General features: G+C 45.7%; 2 protein-coding genes across 3 annotated transcripts in view; one reads left to right on the top strand and one right to left on the bottom strand.

Moving 5' to 3' along the window:
- CA5A (carbonic anhydrase 5A) lies at positions 1 to 9667 on the bottom strand. The gene is made up of 7 exons (XM_041458988.1): positions 9509 to 9667; positions 8259 to 8456; positions 4393 to 4511; positions 3344 to 3439; positions 2816 to 2878; positions 1390 to 1545; positions 1 to 476 (listed from the first exon to the last, which is right to left on the bottom strand). The coding sequence occupies exons 1-7, from the start codon at positions 9636 to 9638 to the stop codon at positions 342 to 344; spliced, it is 897 nt and encodes a 298-aa protein (XP_041314922.1). The 5' UTR covers positions 9639 to 9667; the 3' UTR covers positions 1 to 341.
- An 11937-nt stretch (positions 9668 to 21604) lies between these two features.
- Positions 21605 to 24999, top strand: part of LOC121348930 (BTG3 associated nuclear protein) — a 110638-nt gene continuing 107243 nt past the window's right edge. For both annotated transcript variants that reach the window (XM_041458947.1, XM_041458946.1), the window contains exon 1: positions 21605 to 21739. The gene's annotated coding sequence lies outside the window, so the exon portion shown is untranslated. The remainder of the gene's footprint in view (positions 21740 to 24999) is intronic.

Below are 24999 nucleotides of genomic sequence, written 5' to 3'. Positions count from 1 at the left end.
TGTATCTTTCTTTTCTTCCCACTTCCTCCTTCTTAACAATTTTTACCCAGGATTATTAATTCATGCAAGGCACTGAAAGAGCATCTGAAGAAACACAGAACAATTCAGAGAAGGAGCAGGGGACGAGCTCTCCTGCCCTTATTTTTAACTGTCTTAATAATTCCTTCTTGACTCCCTGCCTCAGAACAAGTCAATTCATTAAGGGTTAATATCCCTCACGTCTTAAAAAAAACAGCACTAAAAACCCCCACAGCTTCCCTAGGGACAGCCAAGGAGCACTGGCAGTGGGAGGGCACGGAAAGAAGGGGAAATGCTGGAACATGCCGAGGGTGCTGGGCCAGCTAGGGGCTGAGCTGGGGGCGGAAGGACGAGCGCACGGTGCGGTTCATCAGCGGCTGCAGCGGGCGGAAGTTGTCCACCATCCTCCTCTCCTCCTCCCCGTCCGACGTGAACAGCAGCGTCCGGAAGGCCTCCAGCTGGGAACCACAAATGGCCGCTCCGGTCACTGCCCAGGAATCCCCCACTTGGGGAATTCGTGGCAAAGGACAAGAGTTTCTTCTTGGAGAGGGGGGTAAAATCAAAGGTAGCGCTAGGTTTGAGTTCTGAGGGGTTTTAGCACCCACGTTTGCTGGTAAAGATTGTCCCGTTATCCACACTAGCATGGAAGGATTATCAGTCATCTGCTATCCTCAGGGAAATTAAATCCCAAATGTGGCACACCTGAGACAGCTATTGCCACCCAAATACTTCATTCAACCTCCATTTACAGCCTGCCTGGCACCCAGAAAAGAGGGAACCCCAACAACCCTCAAGTTATTCTCCTCTCACTGGTTTATAACTGGGATTAAAATAAAGCAGCAGATCAGCTTTTAATGCTCACAAGGCCATTCCAATGGTAAGTCACTGCTATGAGAGTAAAGAGCCAAGAAAAAAAGAGAAAAAATTCAATTTAAAGGAATGCTACATTGCCTGCAGTTCTCTGTTAACAATCTCCATCTGACAAAATCTTCCCTTTTTCCCTTCCCTCCGCAAAAAAGGCTGCATCATGCTAAAGAGAGCAAAATTATGAGAATTCCAATAAGTTCCTAAAACTCCAAGTTTTCAAGAGGCAGCTTCCAGAACTGTGTATCACAGATCAAGATAAAACTCTTGAGAATAGATGGAAAAGTTAAATAAAGCTGGAAAAACATCTTGGAGAGGTCTTAGGTCTTTCAGTATTACTGGCTGTTAATGCCAGGATTCCTCCCCAAATCCTGGGTTGAAAAAGTCACAGATCTCTGAAAACACTGAGAATTTTTGTCTTTTCCCAGAGAATTGCTGGTAAACAACTGGTTCTGAGCATCTCTGTGGCAGCAAGAGGTGTGATCTGAAAGGAAAATTGAGATTTACCTGATCCTCATCCACCTCGATTGGCTTCTTCTTAATGATCCATGTGACTGATTCAGTGAGGGGGGGAGTGGTCAAGGAGCCAGCGTAGGTCCAGTAATCAGGGCAGGAAGGGATCAGGCATGAGGGATCAAAGACATCAAACTCAATCACAGTGTCCTAAATAGCAGGAAAAAAAACACGTTTAAGGATGGTGTTTTGAGAAAAAAAAACAGAAGAAAGTTGAAAAAGATCTTGACAGTGAGGTTAAAAACTCTGTGTTGTGTGTGCGTGGGAAATGGGGTGTTGGGAATATTAATAATCTTATTATTTTAAATCCCTCAAACGTGTGTAAAACTGGGGTTGAGGTGTAAGGGGCACCTCCTGAGCAGACAGAAGTGAAACATTTCTGCTGTCCCCACAAGCCATTAGGAATTCAGTGCAGGAGAAACAAGGAGTGAGAAGATTCAACAGCCCAAGGCTTTGTGGGAGCTGGATGCAACCAGGAAAAAGAGGGAATAAGTGGTGGAATAAATTCAGGTAGCTGTGTCAGATCCTTAAAAGACTGCAAACAAAAAGTGTTTTACTTTTCACCATGTGATTTTAGGCAGCAGGAAGAGGACTGAAGTTTTATTTAAATCAAATAGTCCCATCTCCAGAATGTTCATTCACATGTGGGGTATCAGAATGTAGGAGCTTCAAAACCCAGGATTTGACATACAAACACTGCTCCAAGAGGAGTTTCAGGATATACTGGGGGGATCTTGGCTAAATCTCTTTTAAATTCACATGCTGTAAATTATTATATTATCACAATAGATGTACATTCAGATTTGGGGAGGTCTTGTGGCACTGAACTGACATGTTTGGTGTTTATCTGGCAGAGCTGTCACTGCTGTGATATAAAAACCTGTTTTATTTGGATTTTAAGAACTCCTTCCTGTGAGAAGCAGTGGCACAGCGACTTCAGCTGGATGAGATTAGAAGCTGAAGAGATCGATGTGTTTTTTTGAGAGTACTTTCAGAAGGGAACGGGCACGGGAAGGAGGAATGTCCATGCTTCTGTCAGACTCAGCGCTCCCTCTCCTGGCAGGAGCCTGCCAGGAACGATCCCATTCCCTCCCGCAGAAAATTCAGTGTTTATAAAAAAGCAAATAACCTCCTCGAAGATCAGACACAAATCAAAAAGCCTTAATCCCACAGTAAATAAACACCCACTTGAAGAATGTCCTTGTAAGGGAAACAGTCTCAAGAGCAGCATTTTTTCAAGAGGTTTGGAAAGCTTCAAGTATCCAATTCCTCCTGAAAAATCAGCTTCCCTTCCCACTTCCAAGGTGTCAGTCAGCCCCCCCGGTAAAATTTAAGGAAGAAAGCTTTTCTGGGTTTTTTGTGGTTCTCCAAGTGTTCTTCCTGCTGAGTGACAATGGGTGGGACACCTCAGAGCACTGACCTTGTGTCTGACTGCTGGCAGGGCATCCACCAGGGTCTGCAGCCCCTCGTGCCGTGCTCCCAGCTGCAGGGACAGGGAGGAGTTAGAGAATCAAAAGCTGATCAATAATCAATCAGTTCTACCTATCAGCCTTAGTATTTTTTCATAACAACAATCACAGGATATATAGGGTTGGAAGATCTCTGGAGATCATCCAGCCCAAGGCAGGGGCAGCTGGTGGAACACATCCAGGTGGGTTTGGAATGTCTCCAGACAGGGAGGTTCCATATCCTCCCAGGGCAGCTGTTCCACCCTCAACAGAAAGTTCTTCACATTGAGGTGAAACTTTTTTTAGTTTCTGGCCATTGCTCCTCATCCTGTCACTGGCACTAATGAACAGAGCCTGGCACCATCTTCTGACACCCCTTGGGAACATTGATATGGATTGATGGGATCCCCTTTCAGCCTTCCCTTAATTACCCTGAATTGCCTTTAACAGAATGCAAACCGAAAGGCCTCATCACAGCTGGTCCCACAGAACAAAATTACCTTTAAGAACACTCCAATAACAGCCAGGCCATTCCCTTCCATCACAGCTTCCTCAAAACTCGGGTACTCCACAGCATTCCAGTGCACCAAATGCAGCTGAAAGAGGAGTGAGGGAGAAATCAGCCCCTGCCCAGAGCACAGACACCACACCTGGCTCCTGATCCTGGCTGCACTTGCTCCTTGGCAGGGTGAGGCACTGCAGGGAGCTGCTCAGAAACCACAGAAATGAGGAACAAAGTGCTCTTGGTGCATAATGGTCCTTCCCTTCCTTTTTTCTCTTTTGCTTTAAACAATAGTTAAGACCCACTGCATTTAAGAGATTTTGTCTGTGGCAGTCTGCCTCCAGGAATGCTGGTCAAAGGCACAGACAAAGCTCAGTCTTCCATCTCTTTCCTCTCTTCCCAGAAGGAGCAGAGCACCCTGTCCTCCTGAGAAACATCCTGCATACAACAATCTTCCTCTGCACTGCTGACAGCCAAGACATTGAGGGGTTTGTGTGATAAATAAATACCCCAGCCCAAAAACTGAGTCACAGCCTCCCTGTTAATGAGGATCTTGCCCAGCTGGCAGCATCACCATGAACACACCAACAGGAGAGAAACTCTCCTTAAAAATAACCCATCATCACTTGACAAATTCTTCTCCTTTGGCAAAGAACTGTGGTCAAAGCTGTCGCAGTTTCACATTTTCACTGACTTAATCCTTTTTATTGACGTTTTCTTCCTTAGCAGTTACTTAAGCATCAAAGTTTTGCTATTTTAGTAACTGTTCATCAGCTGCAAACAGAAAATAAAGTGATGTTTTTAAGAGTATATGTTTGTTTCTCTGAAAAATTTAGTAACAATAAACAAAGTGATTTTGCACTTTCAGCAATGGGGCCAATGTCCAGTTTTCAGGCTGTTCTTCTCCAGAAAACACAGTGGAGATTAATTTTTATAGAATAAAACAGCAGATGAGCCGTAGCGCTTCAAAATAAACTGCAACTCCTCAATTTGGGAGTTTCCACAGACACCTGAGACATTTGCATTGTTGAGGATTTCATCTCATACCTCTGCTGGGTAAAATTTACAGTCAACTGTGTGCTCTGAGCCCCAGTCATTGACAGCTCCCCAGTGGAAGTGGAACTGCTTTAGCCTGTACTGGTTTTCCAAGGGGCCTCCAACGATGACTAGAAAACAAAACAAGACACACACGTTAATAAATATGATTTAGAATTGGCCAGACAAGTAAATCCTCGGAAAAAAATTTGCCCATGATAAAGTGTCAGGTGGAGCAACTCAAACAGTGCCTACCTACACTTTGCCATGACCAAATCACTCAATCAAGCAAACACATTGTGGTTTTCCCTGCACCAAATGGGAGATGAGTGAAGTCTCCTCATCCATCTCCCCTGAGGGAATGTTTTCCCAGTTGACAACAAGTTTGGCACAGTCACAGTGATGAGTGTCATGTTCTCACCCCTCTGTCAGAGCACGAGTGTCAGGGCTGCCTGACCAGGTGACACATCTATTAAATGTATTCAATGACATCCCTACAAGGATCTGTGAAAAATGTTGACCTTTCTCATGACAAGACTTCAAAAAGCAAATATTGCCAGACAAATCAGTATATTGAGTCAAACATTCAAACCTCCTGAAAGCTACAAAAATCCAAACATCTTATTCTGCTTCAGCACAGCTTCCAGACTGCACAAGCAAAGGTCAGCCAGAAATATGTTTTGTTGTGCCTACAAGCTGTTCAGGAAGGATTTAAACATCCAGACTGCCACTGGGCAAGTTTCTGGAAGATTTAATGCCCTTTTCATCAATGAGTAAAGGTAAAAGTTCAGTCTGCTCTCCTGATTTCAGAAGGTCTCTCATCCTTCTGCAAACACATGAATGAAGTCCATGCCCAGCTTTTGGCTTCCACTCATTCCCTCCTACCTGGACCAAAACCATCCTGCAAAGTCATCTTGCTAATTATGAAATGAGAACATCTGGTAAATGAGAAACCCTAATTGCTTCCCAAGGGCTAATAACACTTATGGAATCAGGGAACCATTTAGGTTGGAAAAGAGCTTTTCCAAGGGTTCATCCAGCACTAAACCATCAGCATCTGCTGATTTTTACTGAACTGTAGGACATGGGAAAGTTCTACAGCAAACTTTGGTATAAAGCACCTAATCCCAACACTGCATTTGGAAATAAGTTAATCACTTCCATGCTAAGGAGAAAACAATGAGAGGCATTAAGAGATTTTCTTGGTTTTTTTTTTTTTTTTTCCTGAAAGCCAGCCAGCAGGTTTGAAATCCTAACCAGACAGGCCTGTCTGTGAAAAAGGAATAAATTAAAAGGAGCTGTGCAAAGTGACATTGAATTAATTTCATCCCCTGCTGCTGAGCTCTGGGCATGATTGCAATGCTGACCATCACTGGGAAATCACAATGCCCATCCCTGGAAGTGCCCAAGGCCAGGCTGGACAGGGTTTGGAGCAGCCTGGGGTAGTGGAGGGTGTCCCTGCCCATGGCAGGGGTGGGATGGGATCAGCTTTAAGGTTCTTCCCACCCAAACCATGCTGGGATTCTGTGCTGGAGAAGGGGTGGGATAAACATGTGGGTCACACAGCCAAGCCTCTCAGAAGTGAAGTTTCTGTTCTAACGTGATCCACTCCTGTGTATGTGATGATGCAAACTCACAAATGACTAAAAATTTGTGTTATTAACGACATCCACTTGAGTATTTGCCTCACTAATAACTTTAGGCACAGACACACATATGGAGAGACTCAAGTTCCTGTAGCAGCCACCAGAAAGTGACAGGAAACAAACAGGAACTTCAGTCCCTTTCGGAAGCATTTCTCCTCAAATTACAACCTTGACAATTTCGAAACAAAACTGAAGTTTAAGGGGCTCTAACAATAAGAACCACTTCAGGTGTTTCTTGCAGCCCTGGCTCTGTTTCAGCCTCGTTTCTGGTGGCACCACAGACAGACAGACCACATGCTGTACATACCTTCCCCTCACCCTCTTCTTCCTCCTGCTCTACCTTCAGCTTTAGCCCAAGTCTTGCAAACCCCATCTCAGGATTCAGGCATTTCTGTCTATCCTGGGTGTCTTTCTCATCTTCTGTTTCGAATGTGGTGCTTTTGTTTGTTCCCAAGCTTTCTCCTCTGGATTTCTATGATTGTTAGACAGAAGCTGGCAGTGAGAAAAACCAGAAAGAGAGAAAGGTGGAGGAGAGAGGCAGGCACCTGAAAACTGGGGGTTACACAGCAACACCTCACTGTCTGTTGCTCCTCTGTCACTGACTGATTGATGTCATCCTACCCTTGATGGACTTTAATTCATTTAAGGAAGATGAGGATGATGAGAAGGCAACAAAAGTTTACAGGGAAAGATTTACCTGAAGGAAAGTCTCACAGAAAAAGCAGGTAAGATCTTCCAGAGGTGAGCACCAGTCTCAAAGGCCTGGTGATTCCAGCCTTGCGCCTTTATTGCACAAAAACTGTGCCTGTGCAATTAAATATTGCATAATTCTGAATCCCCTACAGGCAATTCCTCTTTCCACTAAGCACTTTTCAGGATCTTATCCTCAACAGATAGTGGGGTGTGGCTTATAAAGCAAGAGGCTGTTTAATGAAAAGCAAAGCCAATCTAAAGTGAGCAAATTAAAATCACTGATGAGGTAACAAGTGATGTCTGTCCCCTAACCCAACCTCATTGAAAAAAACAGCACTTTCATGATATCAGTGCTTAAATGAGCAAGGGCAAGGATATTCCCTATTCCAAATGGATTATTCCCTCTTGGAAATGATATTCCAAGTGAACAGCTAGAAACAAGAAAAACAAAATGAGTCCCAAACATCACACAAGCTCCCTGCATTCCACCACCACCGTTTTTTGCTGCAGTGTTTTATCAGCCCCGTTCCAAACATCAACCACAAATGTTGGTGTTGTGAAGACAAAGTGTTTGTTTGTGTGCTGGAGGCTCCCTCCCCAAGGGCATTGCTAAATCCCTCAGGAAGCTGGAGGAGCTCTCATGGTGAGCACTTTAAACATAAATTACTCCAATCCAACAGGTTCAAACTTGCTCGGGGTCCTTCAGTTTTTCCCTGCAGGACAAGCTGAGCAATCCTGTACTTCACAACAGTTCTGACCAATTGCTAGCAGCTCACCCACCCTTATGAAATACCTTCATATTCTGCAATAGCCTTTGGTAAAAGGCAGCTTTTAGAAGGAACAGTGGACATAAAATCTGGGATTTGGGAGCAATATCTTGATCTTAAGTCAATTTTTTTACTCTATGGAGCCTTTAAAAAGGTTGAGCTGCTCAGGTCAGAGGTTTATTCACATGAAATTGCTGCAATGCATGGTTGGATTTTCCATGCTCTCTTGCTTCCCCTAAAACAACAGGGACACACACACACCTGCTCCCGAGGGCAGAGCTCAGTGTTATTTCATTCCCTAAAACCCCACGGAGATAAGCCTGTGTGCTTTCCAACTGCAACTCATTTGGCTGCTGATTTTTTCAAGTGCAGTAAATATCTTTATTAACACCGCAAAAGATAAGTGGCAGATTACTTCAATAAAGAGCAGTGAGGGAATCAGGTTTCAAATTGAGTAGGTACACATAGAAATGACTGCATATTGACTTGTGTGAGTAAAGTTTATTACAAAACCTACAGCAGGGCACTGAGGCTTGTGAAAGGAGTTTCAACACACAGCAGGGGATTTGAGCACAATGCCCATGGTAATAAAAACACTGTAAATGTGAAGCCTATATGGAATTTCTTCATCGTGATTCCCACCACTTTAAACCCAGCATTTTTACTCTACTTTCATTTTCAACATCAGGTCTTGCATCACACAAGTATTTCTCCTCTCTTGCATTAACGAGACATTAAATAGCTTCTTTTTCTTCCCTGAGTTTTTACTTACTTGATCTGTCAGTAGAATCATCAAACTCCACCAGGAAGGAGTAGCCATTGTTCCAGATGTGAAGACAGGTGGTGGGGTCGTAGCTGATTTTCAGAGGCTTCAGGAAGGGATCATAAACACTGTCCCTCCACTGGATGTTGATGGGAGACTGGCGGGTGCCTCCGGGAATTGTCAGCGGGCTCTGCCACAGCGGATGCACTGCAAGATGAGGGGCAGAGTCAGGCTGATGCAGGATACAGAACTTTCTGGCAAGAGAAGGTGCTGTGTCACCAAAGGCTAATTCGAGTCAGCTGGTGCCCAGGAAAGCAAAAGAAAAATAAAACATTCCAGCTGCATGACTCAAAGCCACACAAGGAAGCGCAGTAATTTGACTTAGAACCATGTCAGTACCTTCTGCCTTTGCAGAATGCTCTGCAAAGAAATTGTCCCCTCATCTGCCAGAAAGAGAGAATGTTTTCCTATTATTGCCAGATTTTAAGGCAGCTTTGTTTTACAACTTTCTTTTCACACCAGCACCATCAGCTGAGCTGGGAGCGCTCCAGACATGGGATAATTCCCACTGGGAAGCAAAACATTCTCTAGAAGAAAACACAAGCACAGGGGTTACTCCACAAAGGGGGGTTCAGAGCTCCTGCACAGGAGCTGACCCTAACCACACCGATCCTGACCAAACTGCTTCGTGCAGACGGCTCCTGCTGATCCCACACCTGTCAAACCCAAACCCAGCAATTTTGGGGCAGCTTGGGTCCCTCGAACTGGCACAAGCAGGTCAGGTACATGAATGGTTTCCACAGGACTTTATTCTGCTTAAAACCAGAACTGCCACCTGTGTTCACACCGCGACCCGCACACAGTGCCTCTGCCCAGCCTCAAATCGTGATGCTTCGAGCATCACTTTACAGGCTACTTCACTAAATACGACTGCTCAGGGTCTTGTAAACGAGCAGTTGAAAAAAAAATTAAACCTTCAAACCACTCACACAAGAGGTGGCCGAAAAACTTCCCTCCCGCCCCGGTTTCCCCTCAGTGAGGCGCAAACTGCGGAGCTCCGTAAGGTCAACTCAGGCAAAGGCGGCACAAAACACTCCCTGTGTTTCAAACACTGTCACTTCCTGATGTTTCAGCCGGGGACAAAGCCAGGCAGAGCTCGGCGTCCCTTTCCCACACAAAGTTGGGCAGCGCGGGGCGCTGGCAGCGATGGCGGGACAGCGGCAGGGCGGGCAGGGGGGCTGAGGGAGAGCGGCACTCACGGGCGTCTCGCAGGCGGTAGGAGCAGCAGGCGCCGAGGCTGCACCGGCGGCTACCCCGCCGTGAGGAGGAGGACGAGGAGGAGGAGGAGGTGACGGCGGCCGCCCAAGCGCGGCGGAGCAGCGGCAGCATCGCGGCGGAGATCGCGGAGCCGCCGCCCAGCCCGGCCCGGCCCGGCGCGGCCCCTTCCGGCACGGCCTCCCCGCCATGGCCCGGAGGCGGGCTGGGCCTGCCCTCGGCGGCCGCCGAGCCTGTGACAGCCCCGGAGCAGCGGGAGCAGCTCCGTGCTGGGTGGGGATGGGCATTTCCCGTGCTCAGGGTGGTCCCCATGGCCCTGTCAAAAGCGCGTCCCCTCACAGCAAGCGTGGCCCTTCACATCAAAAGGGATTCCTTCGCACCGAGAACACCCCCTCAAAAAGAGTATCGCCTCACCCAAAAAAGCGTCCCCTCACGCCAAAATAGTGTTTACTCCCTCACACCGAAGCGATTCTCCTTTATCAAGTGCTTTCCCTCACAGAGTATTTGTTCCCTCTCATCAAAAGTGATTCTTTCGCAACGAGTACATCCCCTCACACCCAATGAGCATCATCTCACCCAAAAAAGCATTCCCTCACATCAAAAGTACATCTCCTCACACCAAAATAGTGTTTATTCCCTTACACCAAAGTGTTTCTCCTCACACCAAATGCATCCCCTCACACCAAAACAGTGTTTATTCCCTCACACCAAGTGCATCCCCTCACACCAAAATAGTGTTTATTCCCTTACACCAAAGTGTTTCTCCTCACACCAAATGCATCCCCTCACACCAAAACAGTGTTTATTCCCTCACACCAAGTGCATCCCCTCACACCAAAATAGTGTTTATTCCCTTACACCAAAGTGTTTCTTCTCACACCAAGTGCATCCCCTAACGTCAAAAAAGTGTTTATTCCCTCACACGCAGAAAAAAAAAAAATTGCAGAGGTGAGTGGCCCTGGCAGCAGGGTCCCCTCTCCAAGCCATACTTGGAAAAGTTATGAAAAGTTAATATTTGTGGTTACTTTTCTTGGCTGGCACAACGGCAGGAGGCCAAAATAGTCCCACCTTGGATGGTTGAAGGGTCAACTGAACTGACCTCAGTATTCACCTGACACTGCCCGAGGCAGAGAAATCTCAATGAAACTGGCTAAAACCTTCATCACTCCTTCTGTTCCAGCTGCCAGTAAAGAACACATAGCAAAAAATAAAACTAAAGAAAAAAAGGAAAACCTGTAGAAAGCTGAGAGCACAGAGATAAAGCAAGAGCTCTAATTTTTGCCAGTTCTCCTTGGGCAGCCAGGAGCAGAACACCACACTTAGATCCTGACCTTCATCTTGCTGCACAACCATATTTCTTAATTACTCTTAGAATAATTTTCAAAATCTGCATTTCTCTTTTGGGGATTTTTTTTTAATCTTGTACTTTTGAATTTTCACAAGGAACCTGATGTAACACTGAGAATGTTTTACTGAAATGAAGACAGGACCAGATACTCAACTAGAGTCAACCAAGAAGTGTTTGCCCTGTTTTACCAACATTGCATAAGAAGTTTCCATTGCATTCACAGTATAACATGTTTAAAGTACTGAGTTGAGTAAGAGCAGGTTGAAATCTGACCAACGATTTGCTTTGAGTGGCTGCATGATCACAAACAGCTCATCAGGAGATGTACAAACAGCTTGTGATGTCAGGATGTTAAACTCGGTTTAAATTTCATTTTACTTCCTCCCTGCAGAATCTTTTTTTGTAGCAAACCCGCAAGCAAATGAATTTTGGGTTTGACTCCCAACATTTTTTAGGGTGGCTAATTTACTATTCTCAACAGAATGCTTCCTGTAGCTTAAAAAGATGGGTAATCAAGGAGATTGAAAAGAACTGCTGCCCTTGAACATCATGATCCAGTCAGGCTTAATCACAGTTTAGCAGCCTATTGCTCATGGTTAGGCAACTCTCTAGGCAGCTCCTGGTCATCAGGCCAGCCCAGATGAGCTTCAGGTGTTTTATATTCAGTATAAACAAGAGATACTGGGGCTTATTCTCATCTACCAACAAACTGCTCTCATCCCTCCACCATTCTCTTTCCATTCTTCCAGGATGTGTCCTCTAAATACAACTGATAACCTTGGGCAGCTTGGAAATTATGTCTACACCTGGTTGTGAAATTATAGAAAATCACAGAAAATCACAAGCACAGAAAATTACAACCATCCCTTTTCTGTATATTGAAGCAGATGAAATAAAAAGCCTCAAATTCCACTGCTTTGCATTGTGCCACCATGGAGACAACCCAACTTCATGAAGCTTTTTGGTGGTTTGATGCTGCAAAATTTTGAAAAATTTAGAGTTTTTCACTAAGCTGAACAGCACAAGTCACTTCTTTTGGGCTGAACTGCGCAACAAAAAGGAAGTTTATGGCACACTGTCAGAAATGATGGGCTGGTGAGGTACAAAACTAAAGAGAAATAACTTAAACCTGCAACACTTATTTCCCTCCTGTATCTCTCACAGAATCCAGTTTTTTACATGCACATGCTACTTTTTCCTGAGCAGGAAGTTCAGTAAAACTTTTTCACGGTGGGGACCAAGTTCCAGATGAAAATAAAAGTTTTAATCTTTGAGAAGAAAAAGATCTGTTGAATCAAATGCTTTGATTTCTTTACAAATGAGATAAACCAGGGCAAACAGTAGGAAAAGCTGAGAAACCCCATCCAGGGGAAGGAAATAAAGCCCTGTTTGCCATAGCAACACATTCTGAACAAGAAAATAAAATATACATGTTGCTGAAACTCAGTAAAAAACCGTTTTAAACTTTAAAGGGCCACAGTTCTGCTTCAGCCACTGGGACCAAATATTGCAGAGGAAATCCAAGATAGGTTGATTTCCTTGAAGCTTTTTTGGTCTGAATCAAGATTTTGGAGGATAACAGCGCTGCTTGGCTCAGGCCCACCATGACAAGGTGCTGAAAGTTCTGCTGAATTGATGTCAGATGGGGGCTGTGATTTAGGCCAGTTTATTGATAAACAGCCCAGAGCTTTTTATCAAACAGATGTAGCTGACAGGGTGCTCCCAGCTCGACAGGGGAGCACTGCAGATTGGGAAATGCTGGGTTTTCCTCTGCCTCCACAGTGTTTGGCTGAGATAGGAGCCTGGCTGAGGAGGCAGTGGCTGAGCCCAGATAAGGGGGAGGTAATTCCAGCTGGCGAGGTAAAGCAAACAGAGGCTTTATCTACTCCTGTATAAAAAAAAAATTGCTGAAATTATGCATGCAGGCTTAGGAACTCGGCGTGGAAAGGGCTTGGAAGAAAACTCCTGGACAATTTGGGGAGGCAGTGCAGTTATATGTGCAGGCCTGGAGATGGCACACCTGGATTGTGTGGCTCTGCAGGACTTGTACAATTCTTTGGGGGAAAAAAAAAACCCAAAACTTGAAGGATTCTGCTTTTCTTGTAACTACTTCTAAAAGGGCAAGAAAGGAAAAATTCCTTTCAGACCTGCTCTGCTAATAATTACTAAATTGGGCATAAAAATCCCCATGGAGAGCATTTCCAGCAATTATTCTAAAAAATGAATGTCCAAACCCTCCAGGTGTCATTGCAAGATACCTCAGAGCTTGGCACAGACACTCCCTGGTCCTCCACACCACTGGGAATTTTGACATCCATGCCACAATTCTCCCCAGTGTTTCTACAGTGAAGTGCAGGAAAAGCCCTTTGTCCTTGCAGGGTCAACAAGGGGAATCCAAAAGCTGCAGAAACTGTCAGCCTCTGAGTTGTTTAAACCTGGTGTAACTGTGGAGTAACCCCCAGGCTGCCTCACTCAGAGCTCCTGTCCGCTCCCTGCCTGCCAAAACCAGCCATTCCAAAGACAGGGATTTCCCAAATCAGTTTGTTTTGGCATTTCCTGCACGAATGGCACAGAGGAGAGAAAGGTTGAAGGAGTCAACAGTATCTAGCTCAAAATGAGAAGAGGAATGTGAATAAAAATAACTACCAGTTGTGGCTCATTCAGTCAGCAGTGGTGCTTGGACAGAACAAACTGATTTCTCCTTGGAATGGGATCCCCTCTTACCCTGGGTAACCATGAAATGTTCGAGGAGGAACCCAGCTCTGTTCTTTGGCAGAAGTTATTATGCTGAACAAATTTACAGAGGAAAAAAATAAGAAAAAAAAAGGTTTTTCTAGCTGTAAGAATTTACTCTTTGCTATTCTCCAGCTGACATTATCTGCACAGCAGTGAGTAGACACAATCTCTGGCTGGCCCCATATTATCTGAAAGCAAGTTAATCAGTATTTTAAATAACTAAATCCTTAACATCCTCCAGGAGTATCTTGCACTTCAAAGTGAATTATTGGAGGTCTGTACAGCACATTTGGAGGGGTTTGTGGCTTGTTCTAGGCCTCATTTTCCAAATCAAACATTGCAGTGGCTATGAAATTCCAAGTCAGAATCAATTTGTGCTAAATGTGTTTTGAATTATGCTCATGAACGGTTTTCATTGAAAGCAGCCAAGCCTCCCAAGTAACGATTGCTTTTTGTCACAGGTTGGAGTCACAAAAATCCCAGTGCCACTGACAGCAGAAATAAAGAACAAGGTGGAACCCTGAAATTTCACAAAGTATTTTCACTTCTTCCATTCTAGCCACTCTTTTTCCTTCAATCTTTCAGCCACATTCCCAAATCCCCCTTTTTAATTCACTAGCAAATAAGAACAACACTCAACCCCACCACCTCCCTTCCCAGCCCAGCCTCTCCCATTTTTCACCGATTTGGAGGAGAAGCGGTGACTTACAGGCAGCGTTCCTGGTGTTTTTCCGGGAGCAGGCAGCCAGGCTGCAGGGCCGTGCTGGCACAGCCCGGAGGGTTTTCAGCAGCTTGGAGAGACGCCCCAGGGCTCTCACCTTCACCCCACTCATCGCCGCCAGGGCACTCCAGACCTTCACTGCTCCCTCAGCAGAGCCTCCCGCAGCCTAACAGCCCATCAGCACCGCAGAGAATCAATCCCACGTGGATGCAGAGCCCCACTGATGGTGCCCAGGCTTCTTTATAAATAATTTTGAGAGCACCCTTTGCTGGTTAAGAGGTGGAGCCGGCCCAGGAGTTAATTTTCAACTTGTCCCTGCACTGTCTTCTTCATTGGCTCTCCATTCTCTCCAGAGGCTGGCTAGTTGATGATTATTCCACATGGGCTTCCCAGAGGTGTTTTTCTCCCCTCATCTGGTTCCAAGAACAAAAAAGGATTGCAGGAAACTCCTCTTTGGTATGCAAGGAGAAAGTTCTTATCACTCCTTGGTGTATACACGCTGTGAATTTGAATAGTTGTATATTTGAATACTGATAGCCAAGAGATGCTGTCACGAACAGCTGAAATGCCCCGAGCTGGTGCTCAAACTGAGGAGTTCCCAAAATCCAGCAGCTATACAAGGCTGGGCCTAGGAAAGGAAACATTTCAGCTCTGAGCGTTTGCTACAGCAGCATTGCAGCCTCCAGGTGAGGAGCTGCAGACCAAGGGATGCCAACGACAAGTTTTCTTACAAAAACATCCCCTGATTTCATATAGGCTAAAAATAGTAGCATAAGGACCCACAATTACTCCTCTGCTCATACTTGAGCCCAGATGAAATTTTTGTTTGGGAAAGGACAGAGGGAGATATTTTCCTGACCCATATTTCTGACAGAGGGAGATATTTTCCTGACTCAGGATAAGAACAAGAATGTTACTCTCTTGCTGTTTCCAGGGGCACTTCCAGTAACTTTGTTACCTTATGTGAAAATCCTCCCTGGAAATCCCACGCTTTAATTGTCTTTGGGATGTTTGCAGTTCCTCCTAACTGAAAAAAATCCACACCAACATCACGAGCACATCCAAGTCAGAGCTGCAGTTTTTCAGGCCAAACACAGAAACAGAGGAAAGGAATTGTTCCCATAAAATTTTCCCAATGTTTCAGATTATTACCAGACAAATAGGAATGAAAATGAGGAGCCACTGAAAATGGAATTATCCCTTCCAAGGACAGGGAGACAAGGACAACCCAGCACAGTAAAGGGTCCCCCAGCAGTCCCAACCCCTGTGAGTGACAAAGTGACAAAGTGGGTCCAAGGTCCAGCCCAGGAGCAGAGGAAGGAACAAAAGGAGGCAGCAGAAAAGCCAAGCAGCAAAAAATTATCCCAATTCCTTCCCAGAGACAGAAATAAAGACAAACCTGAAACCAAGAGCCGCAGCCCCAGAGCTGAGGCTTAAATGGGCTCCTGGCCCATTGTGGTGGGTGGAGGCTGCAGGTGAGGATTATGGAGGTCATTAAAACTTAATTTAAAAATCCCTCAGGCTCATGGCAAAATTAAATTGTTTACACAACCCATGTGATTGTTTTTCTCCATTAAATACCTGAATGGATATACTTCAAAAACGCCAGAATCCATCAATGACAGAGCAAGAAGTGATAATGATAACAGTATTAACAGTCTGCAATGAATGCCTCCTCTTTTCTTAATTCATAAACTAAGAAAATTAATCTGTGAAATATTTTTCAGTGGCTTTGATCTGTGTTCTGGTTTATTTCTTTTTAACAAAATAGTGTTTTGAATTAGAAACTTTTTGGCGATATTTTCATGAAACATCTGCCTGTCTGCCATCTCTTATCACACAGGGTGTCAGGGCAGGGCTCAGGGAATCCTCTTTGGTAGCCTGAAGTGGCCAGCTGAGCTGTGCTATTTATTATTCCAACCCCTCCTGTTTAGCAGAGTCTTCCTTCCTGCTTGTCATTTATTCCCTGAGCTGCCAGCAGTGCCTGTATTGTCAGCTCTGAGTTCTGCCCAAAGAACTGAAACATCAACTGCTCTTCATCTTTGGGTAATGTGGGTGAGGAGTGTGACTGCACACAATGAAAATGTGCTTCTTTTTCTTCACAGAAATGAAACAGGGGAAAATTTAGAATTTTCTTGCTGTCACCCATCTGACTTTTGCTGTCAGTGCCTCCAGACTGAGCAGAGAGGATCAATGACTGGGATTTTTTTACTAGAGCATTGCTAGTACTTGTTTTTTTATTACCATTGTTCATATAAATTGTGTTACTTGCAGAGGGAAAATCACCTCCTCACTGCAGTGTGTCCAAGGAATCTGATCCCCACGCATCCTCCTTGGAAGGGTGTTCCTGCCCTAGTGTTGTACTCAAACCCAGTAATTCAGCAAAAAATACAGTGTTACAGATTTACTGTAATTAGATATCGTGGAAGTGATTTAATAATGAACATTTTCCTCACCTAATTATTGTCTAATTGTGAGGACACTCAGTCAAGTTGTGGGAAGCTGCCTGGGAATTTTGCTGCTGAGGAGTGGAAACCTCTGTGGAGTGACTAAAAATGTCACTTAGTGCAGGTTCTCCACAGAGCCAGGCCATCCCTGGGTGCCCTTGCCCCTCATTTCCCCGAGGATGGGCTCACACTTCCCATAGCAGATTTTACTTGAGAGAAGCTTTTTTTTTTTTATATCCACATTTTGCTGGGACAGTGAGCTGAGCTCAGAGGCCTGGGAACCACCTTTAATTGTTCATTCTCTCTCTTGCACTGGAGTCCCCAATCAGGACAGAACATTCCAGATTTGTCCCCATGAGTGCTGAGCAGGGGGAATTCCTGAGAAATGCTGGGAAATTCTGTCTGATACAGACCATGGACCTTCATCCCTGCCAGGGAGCACTCCAGGATCTACTGGAGAACACCTGGAATGCGAGAAAAACTCTGTCTCCAGAGCTTTGCAGTGCTCAGGCTGTAGGGAAATGCAGGATTTCACCATTCCAAGGGTTGAATTTGCCTCTGGATGAGGTTCTGGCTGACCTGAGTTGCCCCGAAGGGCAGCCCTGCCCTCCTGCCTCTGCCACGTGGAGCTGTGTGGAAACCTGCTCAGGGACGTTCTGCCACCCTGGCCACAGCTGGACATCTCCACTCAGTTTATTTTACCTCTCACACCTGAAATGTTGGAGTTATAAATAATTTTGGATGTGTCGAAATGGATGCATGTCCAGAATGAGGAGATGGTGAAATTCTGCTTAGAAGCACAGAAGGATAAAATCCTCTAAAATCTCTAGGTGGAATGAATCCCCTTCAAGCTTTGATAATCCTCCAAAAATACTGAGATGATAATGGTAGCTGACCAAATAAATATGGTCTGGGGCAAACCTGAGCAGAGCTGGGCAAATCTCAGCTGGGCAGGGGAGGTAAAAGGGCAGAGAAGAAGAGAAATCTTCTTCTGGATTCTTCTTCTCTTTTCTTACAGCATCTGTGAGAGATCCTGGAAGATCCCAGCCAAGCAAAGTGTAAACACAGGGCTTGTGCCAGAGGCACATTTGTTGAAGGGAAGGAACCTCCCATCATTTGTTTTGTTGTTTTGTTGTTTTTTTTTTTTTTTTTTTTGTTTTTTTTTTTTTTTTTTTTCCCCAGGATGTGTCGAGGGATATGGAGGAGTCTGTAAATAAATAAGAGAACATCGAGGTTGTGCCTGACCCTTCTCACTTTGTTCCTCAGACTGGCAGAAGTGACCCTACAGGACCATGGACTTTGACCAGGTGGCAAAACGTGTCACAATGCTTCTCTCTCTGCTGAGGGGATTCAGGGCCTTTTCTTCCATCCCTGTTCATGAAAATCAGGAGTATTTGCATTGAATAAAATGGAGTTTACTCAGCAGAAACAAGAATGAGATCAGAGTATTGATACTGAGGTAGCTGAAGTAGGTCCAGGAGCAAAACCCACCTGATGCTGCCCTGTTTTCTGTTACAAACCACAGAACAGTTCTGAGGGGATTGAAAATGGATGTGGCATCTGAAAATTAAATTATGAGCTTCTCCTCATATGCTGCTACAGCACATTTACAAAGAATATCAATATTCTCTTGGCTGAAGAGGTATTTTATGTAACTTTTCCTTATGCTTCACAGTCACAATATAGGACAGGCTGTGTTCATCAGGCTGGTTTATTTCCCTTTTCAGTTACTAGAGATATTATAGAGAAAATGAATAAACCCAAACGGAAATAAATAATAAACAGGGGAGCTTCAAGTACTCTTTTTACTTGGATGTAATTGGGGATTTTATCCTTAGGAAACAAAATTATTCTTCTAGCAAATACTCTGGAGTGACTTCTGTGCCCTGCTCACATCTCCCCCATCCCCTTTTTCCATGTCCTCGTGTTCTGCACTGAGGATAATTGTGGATGTCTGTCATATGTTTAAACAAAAGCTTTGTTTGGCAACCTTTCTTTTTCTGCTGCAGCTGCAAAATTGTGTGCACAGTGTGTTAATTTTTTACCTTTGATGCTATGGGAAGGGTTTTTTTCCCTAATGAAAAAAAAAGGAAACCAATGAATGAGATCCCAATCTCTCCTGATCCGCACAAAACATGTGAAGGCAGCAACTTCCTTAGAAAACAATAGTAAATGAATGCTGAGACCAGGGTGAAATAAGCTGGATACTTCCTGGAAGCAAATTACTCCTCATAACATGGCAAAACACAGACATAAAATGCAAGAGACCGAAAAAAAAAAGAGCATGAAAATGTGAGGAAATAAACCAACAAAGAAATCCCTTGTTTTATTTGGGACAGCAGACTAACAGGGCAACAGGGGGTATTTTCTCCTGTAAAATTAAAAAATTAAATTATATATTAGCAACCTGAAGTTGTCAGTTGCTTTTATTTGAAAACAGGAAATTAAGAATGGATTTGATGTAGGCACTTGAGCAAATTATCATGGTTTAAATCAGAATAACCCTTCAAGTGCATCAAGTTCTTCTTGGCATTTGCTCATAGGCAGACTTATCCCAGGGTGAAGTGAAGCCCTCATTCACTAAATGTGCATTACACTGAATTTCTTTCAGTTATTGCAGAAATAGTGCCGGGAGCTCCATTTTGGCAGCAGCTGAGGCTCAGGAGATTGTGAAGCACAGGAAGCAATTACCCTTTGGTCCGTCACTCATTGGTACTGGGAATGAAGGACAAAAAAGCCAAATCTGGCCCTTCAGATTTAGCAGAAAAATCCTTTTCCTCCTGCTGTTCCCAGTGTTTCCAGTCAGACTTTGTGCTGCATGAAGTGTTTGTCGTTTCTGGCTGTGCAGTCTCAAGGAAACACGGGGTAAACCAGGATAAAGGAGCCTTTCTATGATTTATTTGTGTCATTCATAATTTTAAAAAGAAATGCTCCCTGGTTTGGAAAAAAAGAATCCAAACTCATTTCTCTGGTAAAGAGGGAAAAACTCTTCCAAAGGATGAAGTAATTGTGGATTCTCAGCTGCTGGATCAGGGTGGACGGGCACTTTCTATGATTTATTGGTGTCATTCATACTTTTAAAACGAAATGCTCCCTGGTTTGGAAAAAAATCCGAACTCATTTCTCTGGTAAAGAGGGAAAAACTCTTCCAAAGGATGAAGTAATTGTGGATTCTCAGCTGCTGGATCAGGGTGGACGGGCAGGAGGAGTTGCTGCAACCTCCCTTGGGATAAATTGTTTTATTTGTTTATTCTGCTGTTATCTCTGATCACAGCCGCAGACACCAGCTGGATCCTGCCAGTATTTCCTGCAGTTAATTTGAGCTAAATTAACTTTGGGTAAATACCATAACTGTTTTATGACAATGAAAGATTTATGTTTGTGTTGGGAAATGATTCATGGCTCTCCAGAGGAGAAACACCTCACACCTCCAGCAAACAGGAGTTAATAATCTTTGGGATGGCAATATTATGAAAATATGTGAAAACAGGGCAGCTTTTACATCAGGCTGGTTTAGGATGGCAAAAGCTTTTACCAGCAGCTCCCCCAGCAGCTGGAACACAGATATTTGTATCCCTGTTTTTCCAGCTGGGACCTGCAATTCCTTGAGTCCAGCAGAAACTCTTTAACAAAACTGTTGCAGGGCAAATCGGTGCAGCAAAGCGTGAAATAATCCAGTGTGAAAAGTCAGATTCTAAATAGTTTAACCTTTGAACTGCCTAATCTGCTTGTGAAGGGGGAGAACATGGTAAATAAATCAACAGGCTCAGCTGAGCACTCCCAAAGCTGCATGAGGGAGCAATTTCCCAACACACCAGGCCTGCAGGTGTCTGGAGAATGACTTACAGCTGAGCCAGAGTGGATTCAGCTGTGTGACATGGCACTGGAGAACCCCATTAGGCATCATATTTAGGAATTTTTATTTGTCTTATTTAAGGGATGTTTTAATGCAGAAGTCTGAAAGTTGCTGCTGGCTATGGTGAAGCTGAAAAGTGAAGTGTGGTTGGTCTTTATTGGGCAACACTGTGCTATATAAAGACATAAAACCGTCAAATCTTTGTCCTCTTTCAGAGCCATTTGCATATGCTTCCTCCATGCTTCTTTTTTGGGGGCTTTTTGCATATTTTTATCATCCCCAGAAGGTTCACGGAGCATTCCCCACCTTCGCCCAGCCCTCCTGTTCTCACGGCACACACAGGAGTGACAGAGGAGCGAGGCTGATGAGCCAATTTAGCAAATTCCCACTTCTGCCTGCTGCTCAGCGTGCTCTGGGCACGGTGACATTTCTGTCCTGAGCACCGCGGTGACATCCAGCTCACGTTTCTGTCCTGAGCACCACGGTGACATCCAGCTCACGTTTCTGTCCTGAGCACCACGGTGACATCCAGCTCACGTTTCTGTCCTGAGCACCTCGGTGACATCCAGCTCATCCCAGCTCCGTGCCCGGGAGCTGGTGGAGGGGGTGGAATCTGATGGAAGGAGCAGATGATGGTAAAGGTGTGAATGATTTTCGAGGTGCAGATTCCTGTTTAATCTGCCAGCTCTGCTGGCCAAGCTCTGTGGACATTGAGGGGCTGGAGCATGTCCAGGGAAGGGAACAGAGATGGAAAGGGGCTGCAGAGTCCTGAGGGAGCTGGGAAGGGGCTGGAGAATCCGGAGCTCTTTTCCACCCTCAGTGATCCTGTGATTCCCTGGTTCCCTGACTACACTTCCCGGCACGCCCCGCGCCACCCGCGCGTACTACAGGTCCCGGCGTGCTCCTGCGGGGGCGCGCGCGCTGCCCTCTGGGACTCGTAGTCCGATCCCCGCTGCGGCGCCTCGGCGGGGAAGGGCGGGGGCATCGCGCGCGCGGGCGCGGCGCGTGCGCGGCGCGGGGCCCCGGGCCGGATCTCTCGCGAGGAAGGACGCCATTATCGCAGCCGCCGCACAAAACACCACGAGAACTCGGCGCCCGCCTCACACGGTAACGCGGCGCCCCGCGGGCGGGAGCCTCCGCTACGCGGCCACCCCCGGCCGCCCGCACGGCCCCGCACGGGGACACCGAGCACACACCGCGCACCCGCCGGGCTCCCCGGGCCGCGAGCCGGCGGGGAGGGAGCGGCCGAGGCGGGGGGGCCGCGCGCCCCCCTCCGCCTCCCCCCATCGCTCTCATGGGGGTCGCCCGTGATTCGAGATCGGGGAGAAAATCCTCCCCGTGAGGGCGCTGAGGCCCTGGCACGGGGTGCCCGGAGCTGCTGTGGCTGCCCCTGCATCCCTGGCAGTGCCCAAGGCCAGGCTGGACAGGGCTCGGAGCAGCCTGGGATGGTGGAAGGTGTCCGTGCCATGGCAGGGCTGGAACGGGCTGAGCTCTCATGTCCCTTCCACCCAAAGGTTTGGCGCTGCCCCGCTCCGGGGCTCGGCTCTCCCGTGCCGGGCTCGGTGTCCCGCCGTCCCCCCGGGATGTGTTTGGAGCCGGGCGAGGCTCGGGCTGGGCTGGGAGCGCTCCTCCATGCCGTGCCCTGGTGCAGCAGGGTCCGTGCAGGGACAGGGACCAGCCCCGTGTGTGCTCATTCAGTGCCTGACAGGGATTTCCACATCCATAGCAGGCTTGGAGCTTTCTATCCTCTCCATTCCAGCCAGTTGTTAAGACATTGAGTGCTTTCGATGGGATATTGAGAAGGAATTCTTCCCTGTGCGGGTGCTGAGGCTCTGGCACAGCTTTTCCTGCAGCTGCCCCTGCATCCCTGGCAGTGCCAAGGCCGGGCTGGACAGGGCTCGGAGCAGCCTGGGCTGGTGGAAGGTGTCCGTGCCCATGGATGGGGGTGGAACGACATGAGCTTTAAGGTCCTTTCCCCCCCAAACTATTCCAGGATTCTCTCAACACACTCGGTATCCCTATACCCTTATTTGCAATTCAAGTGTTGCCTCCTTTTTTTTCCCCCCCCCCCCCCCCCCCTTTTTTTTTTTTTTTTGTTTTATTTTTAAATCCATCCACAGTGGCAAGTTGTGTACTTCACCAAATATAGTCATTTTATCCTGCTATGGCACGGATAGTTTATGGATCAGTTTATTTTTGGAGCTCTCCAGGGACGACTTTTTGAAGTAAACAAGGGTTATTAGCAACTGAGAGATTGCTTTGGTGGAAGCAGCTTTAAAATGATATTTTGAAGTGTTTTTTGGTGCTTTCCTGCCTTCTGTGTGAGGTTACCTGAGGTGTGGTGCCCTGTTGATACCAAGATTTCAAGAGGCAAACCTGATATTCATATAACTTCAAATATTTCAACCAAGATTTTAAAATATCAAACAAAAAAGTGTTTGAATTTCATAGCAGTGACTCTTGAAACAGAGAGTTTTCTCTGTTAGGAAGTTTTTGTATATATAATTATATATATATTAAGTAGTTGTTTCTAGAAATGCACCAGAATAACAAGACTTTGATTTTCCCCATCATTAAATGGAAGTAGATCCATTTCAGTAATAGATGTTAGGAAGAAAGAGTAATTAATTTATTGAGAGAATAAAAAGATGGAGGTTGGATTTGGGAAACATTCCATCTTCTCCAGAGGACACAAACATTTTAGAGCTTTGTTTTTTCAATTTATCATCTTTTCTACAGCTGGGTTTTCTGTCTGAGTCACCCAGCCATGTGAAAGTTGTGTGGTTCCAGAGCAGGTGTTGATTAAGGTTCTTTTAAAGGACTAATTGATTAATAACATCCAGAGTAATTTAATAAAACCATTAAGGGTGTGGTGCTAATTAGCAATGCTCACAGCTGCAGCTTCCAGAGGCACCTGCTCCAAGAAATAAGTTAGGAAAAGGCTCCTTTCCTGCCTGTGCTGCTTTTACCATCCTTTTTCTGGACTTGTGGGTGATCAGGTGAGGAGAATGAGCTTTTAGTCACAGCTCAGAGCTGCTGATTGTGGCTTTACCTTGGCTTGGGAAGGAGTTGGGGTGTCCCATGGGATTCACACCCAGGGAATTCCAGGGAGAGGCTCCTGTTTGCCAGGACTTGAGTTTGCCTCTGGTTTTTCTCTTGAGCTTCCCCCTCATCTTGTAAAGCTTGCTGGGTGCAGGAACAACACATGGCTTTAATGTGTCAGAATTCCAGGGTTTTCCTTCATTTTGTCAGAATTCCAGGGTTTTCCTTCTTTTTGTTAGAATTTCCAGGGTTTTCATCTCTTTCCTTGAAGGAGCCCTGGAATTGGAGTTGCTGGGATTGAGCCACTTTTAGGAGGAGACAGAGCAAAGCCAGTGGTTGGAATTAAAACCACAAAATGTCTTTGTATGCAGAACTTTGCCAATAAAATTTTGGTCACAGGTTGATTTCCTTTAGTTTAAGACTTGATATTTAGTTATTGACAGTTGAAATAACCTTATTTTCTTTCTTATCCATATCATTGAAAGGCTAATCATCACTTTTTTTTTTTTTCCTTTCCCAAGTAAAATAAAAGGAATAAAATGTCTTCACAGTCACATAAACCACTTGTTTCCTTGCAGGTTTAGGTTTTTAAAGGTGCTGGAAAATAGTGAATTTTGCAACCAGTTAGACTGAAAAACATACAAAAGGTTTAACTTCATCACACCCTTGGTATGTGGGACTTGAAATAAAATAATTTGTGGTGGTGTCTGTTGAACAGAATCATTTGATGTTGCTTCCTGTTTGTAACCCCTGACTTAGAGCACTTAAGGGAAGAATATATTCAGTTCAAACCTCTGAAAATCTGAGTTTTACCATGGAGAAGAATGGAGGGAATTGATGGCAGTGGGGAGTTCCCCTTCCCATCCCTGCTCCTCAGGTACAGACAGACCAACCTGATCCTCTCTAGCACCCTCTCAACTGAAGCTTTGGGGAGTTTGAAGCTGAATTTAGTTGGGATTTGCCTTTTAATTACAGGGAGGGGAGCTGCCAAGCCTGGATCAGGTGGTGTAAATGAAAATGCAAAATTTGGAGGCAGGATGGGGGGTCAGGCTCTGCTCCCAGGGAACAGGGACAGGAGCAGAGGGAACGGCCTCAGGCTGGGCCAGGGCAGGCTCAGGGTGGACAGCAGCAGGAATTTCCCCATGGGAAGGGGGTCAGGAATTGGAACTGCCCAGGGAGGGTTGGAGTGCCCATCCCTGGAGGTGTCCCAGGAGTTCAGGAGGTGGCACTCAGAGCTCTGGGCTGGGGACAAGGTGGGGATGGGGCACAGCTGGGTGAGCTCCATCATTCCGGAGCTCTTTTCCACTCTCAGTAATCCTATGAAA

Source organism: Pyrgilauda ruficollis, unplaced genomic scaffold (genome assembly GCF_017590135.1).
Source record: "Pyrgilauda ruficollis isolate IOZ18807 unplaced genomic scaffold, ASM1759013v1 scaffold13, whole genome shotgun sequence".
In the NCBI taxonomy this organism is placed as follows: domain Eukaryota; kingdom Metazoa; phylum Chordata; class Aves; order Passeriformes; family Passeridae; genus Pyrgilauda; species Pyrgilauda ruficollis.
Note: the sequence above shows the minus strand (reverse complement) of the source record. Positions and strands in the feature narration are given on the sequence as shown.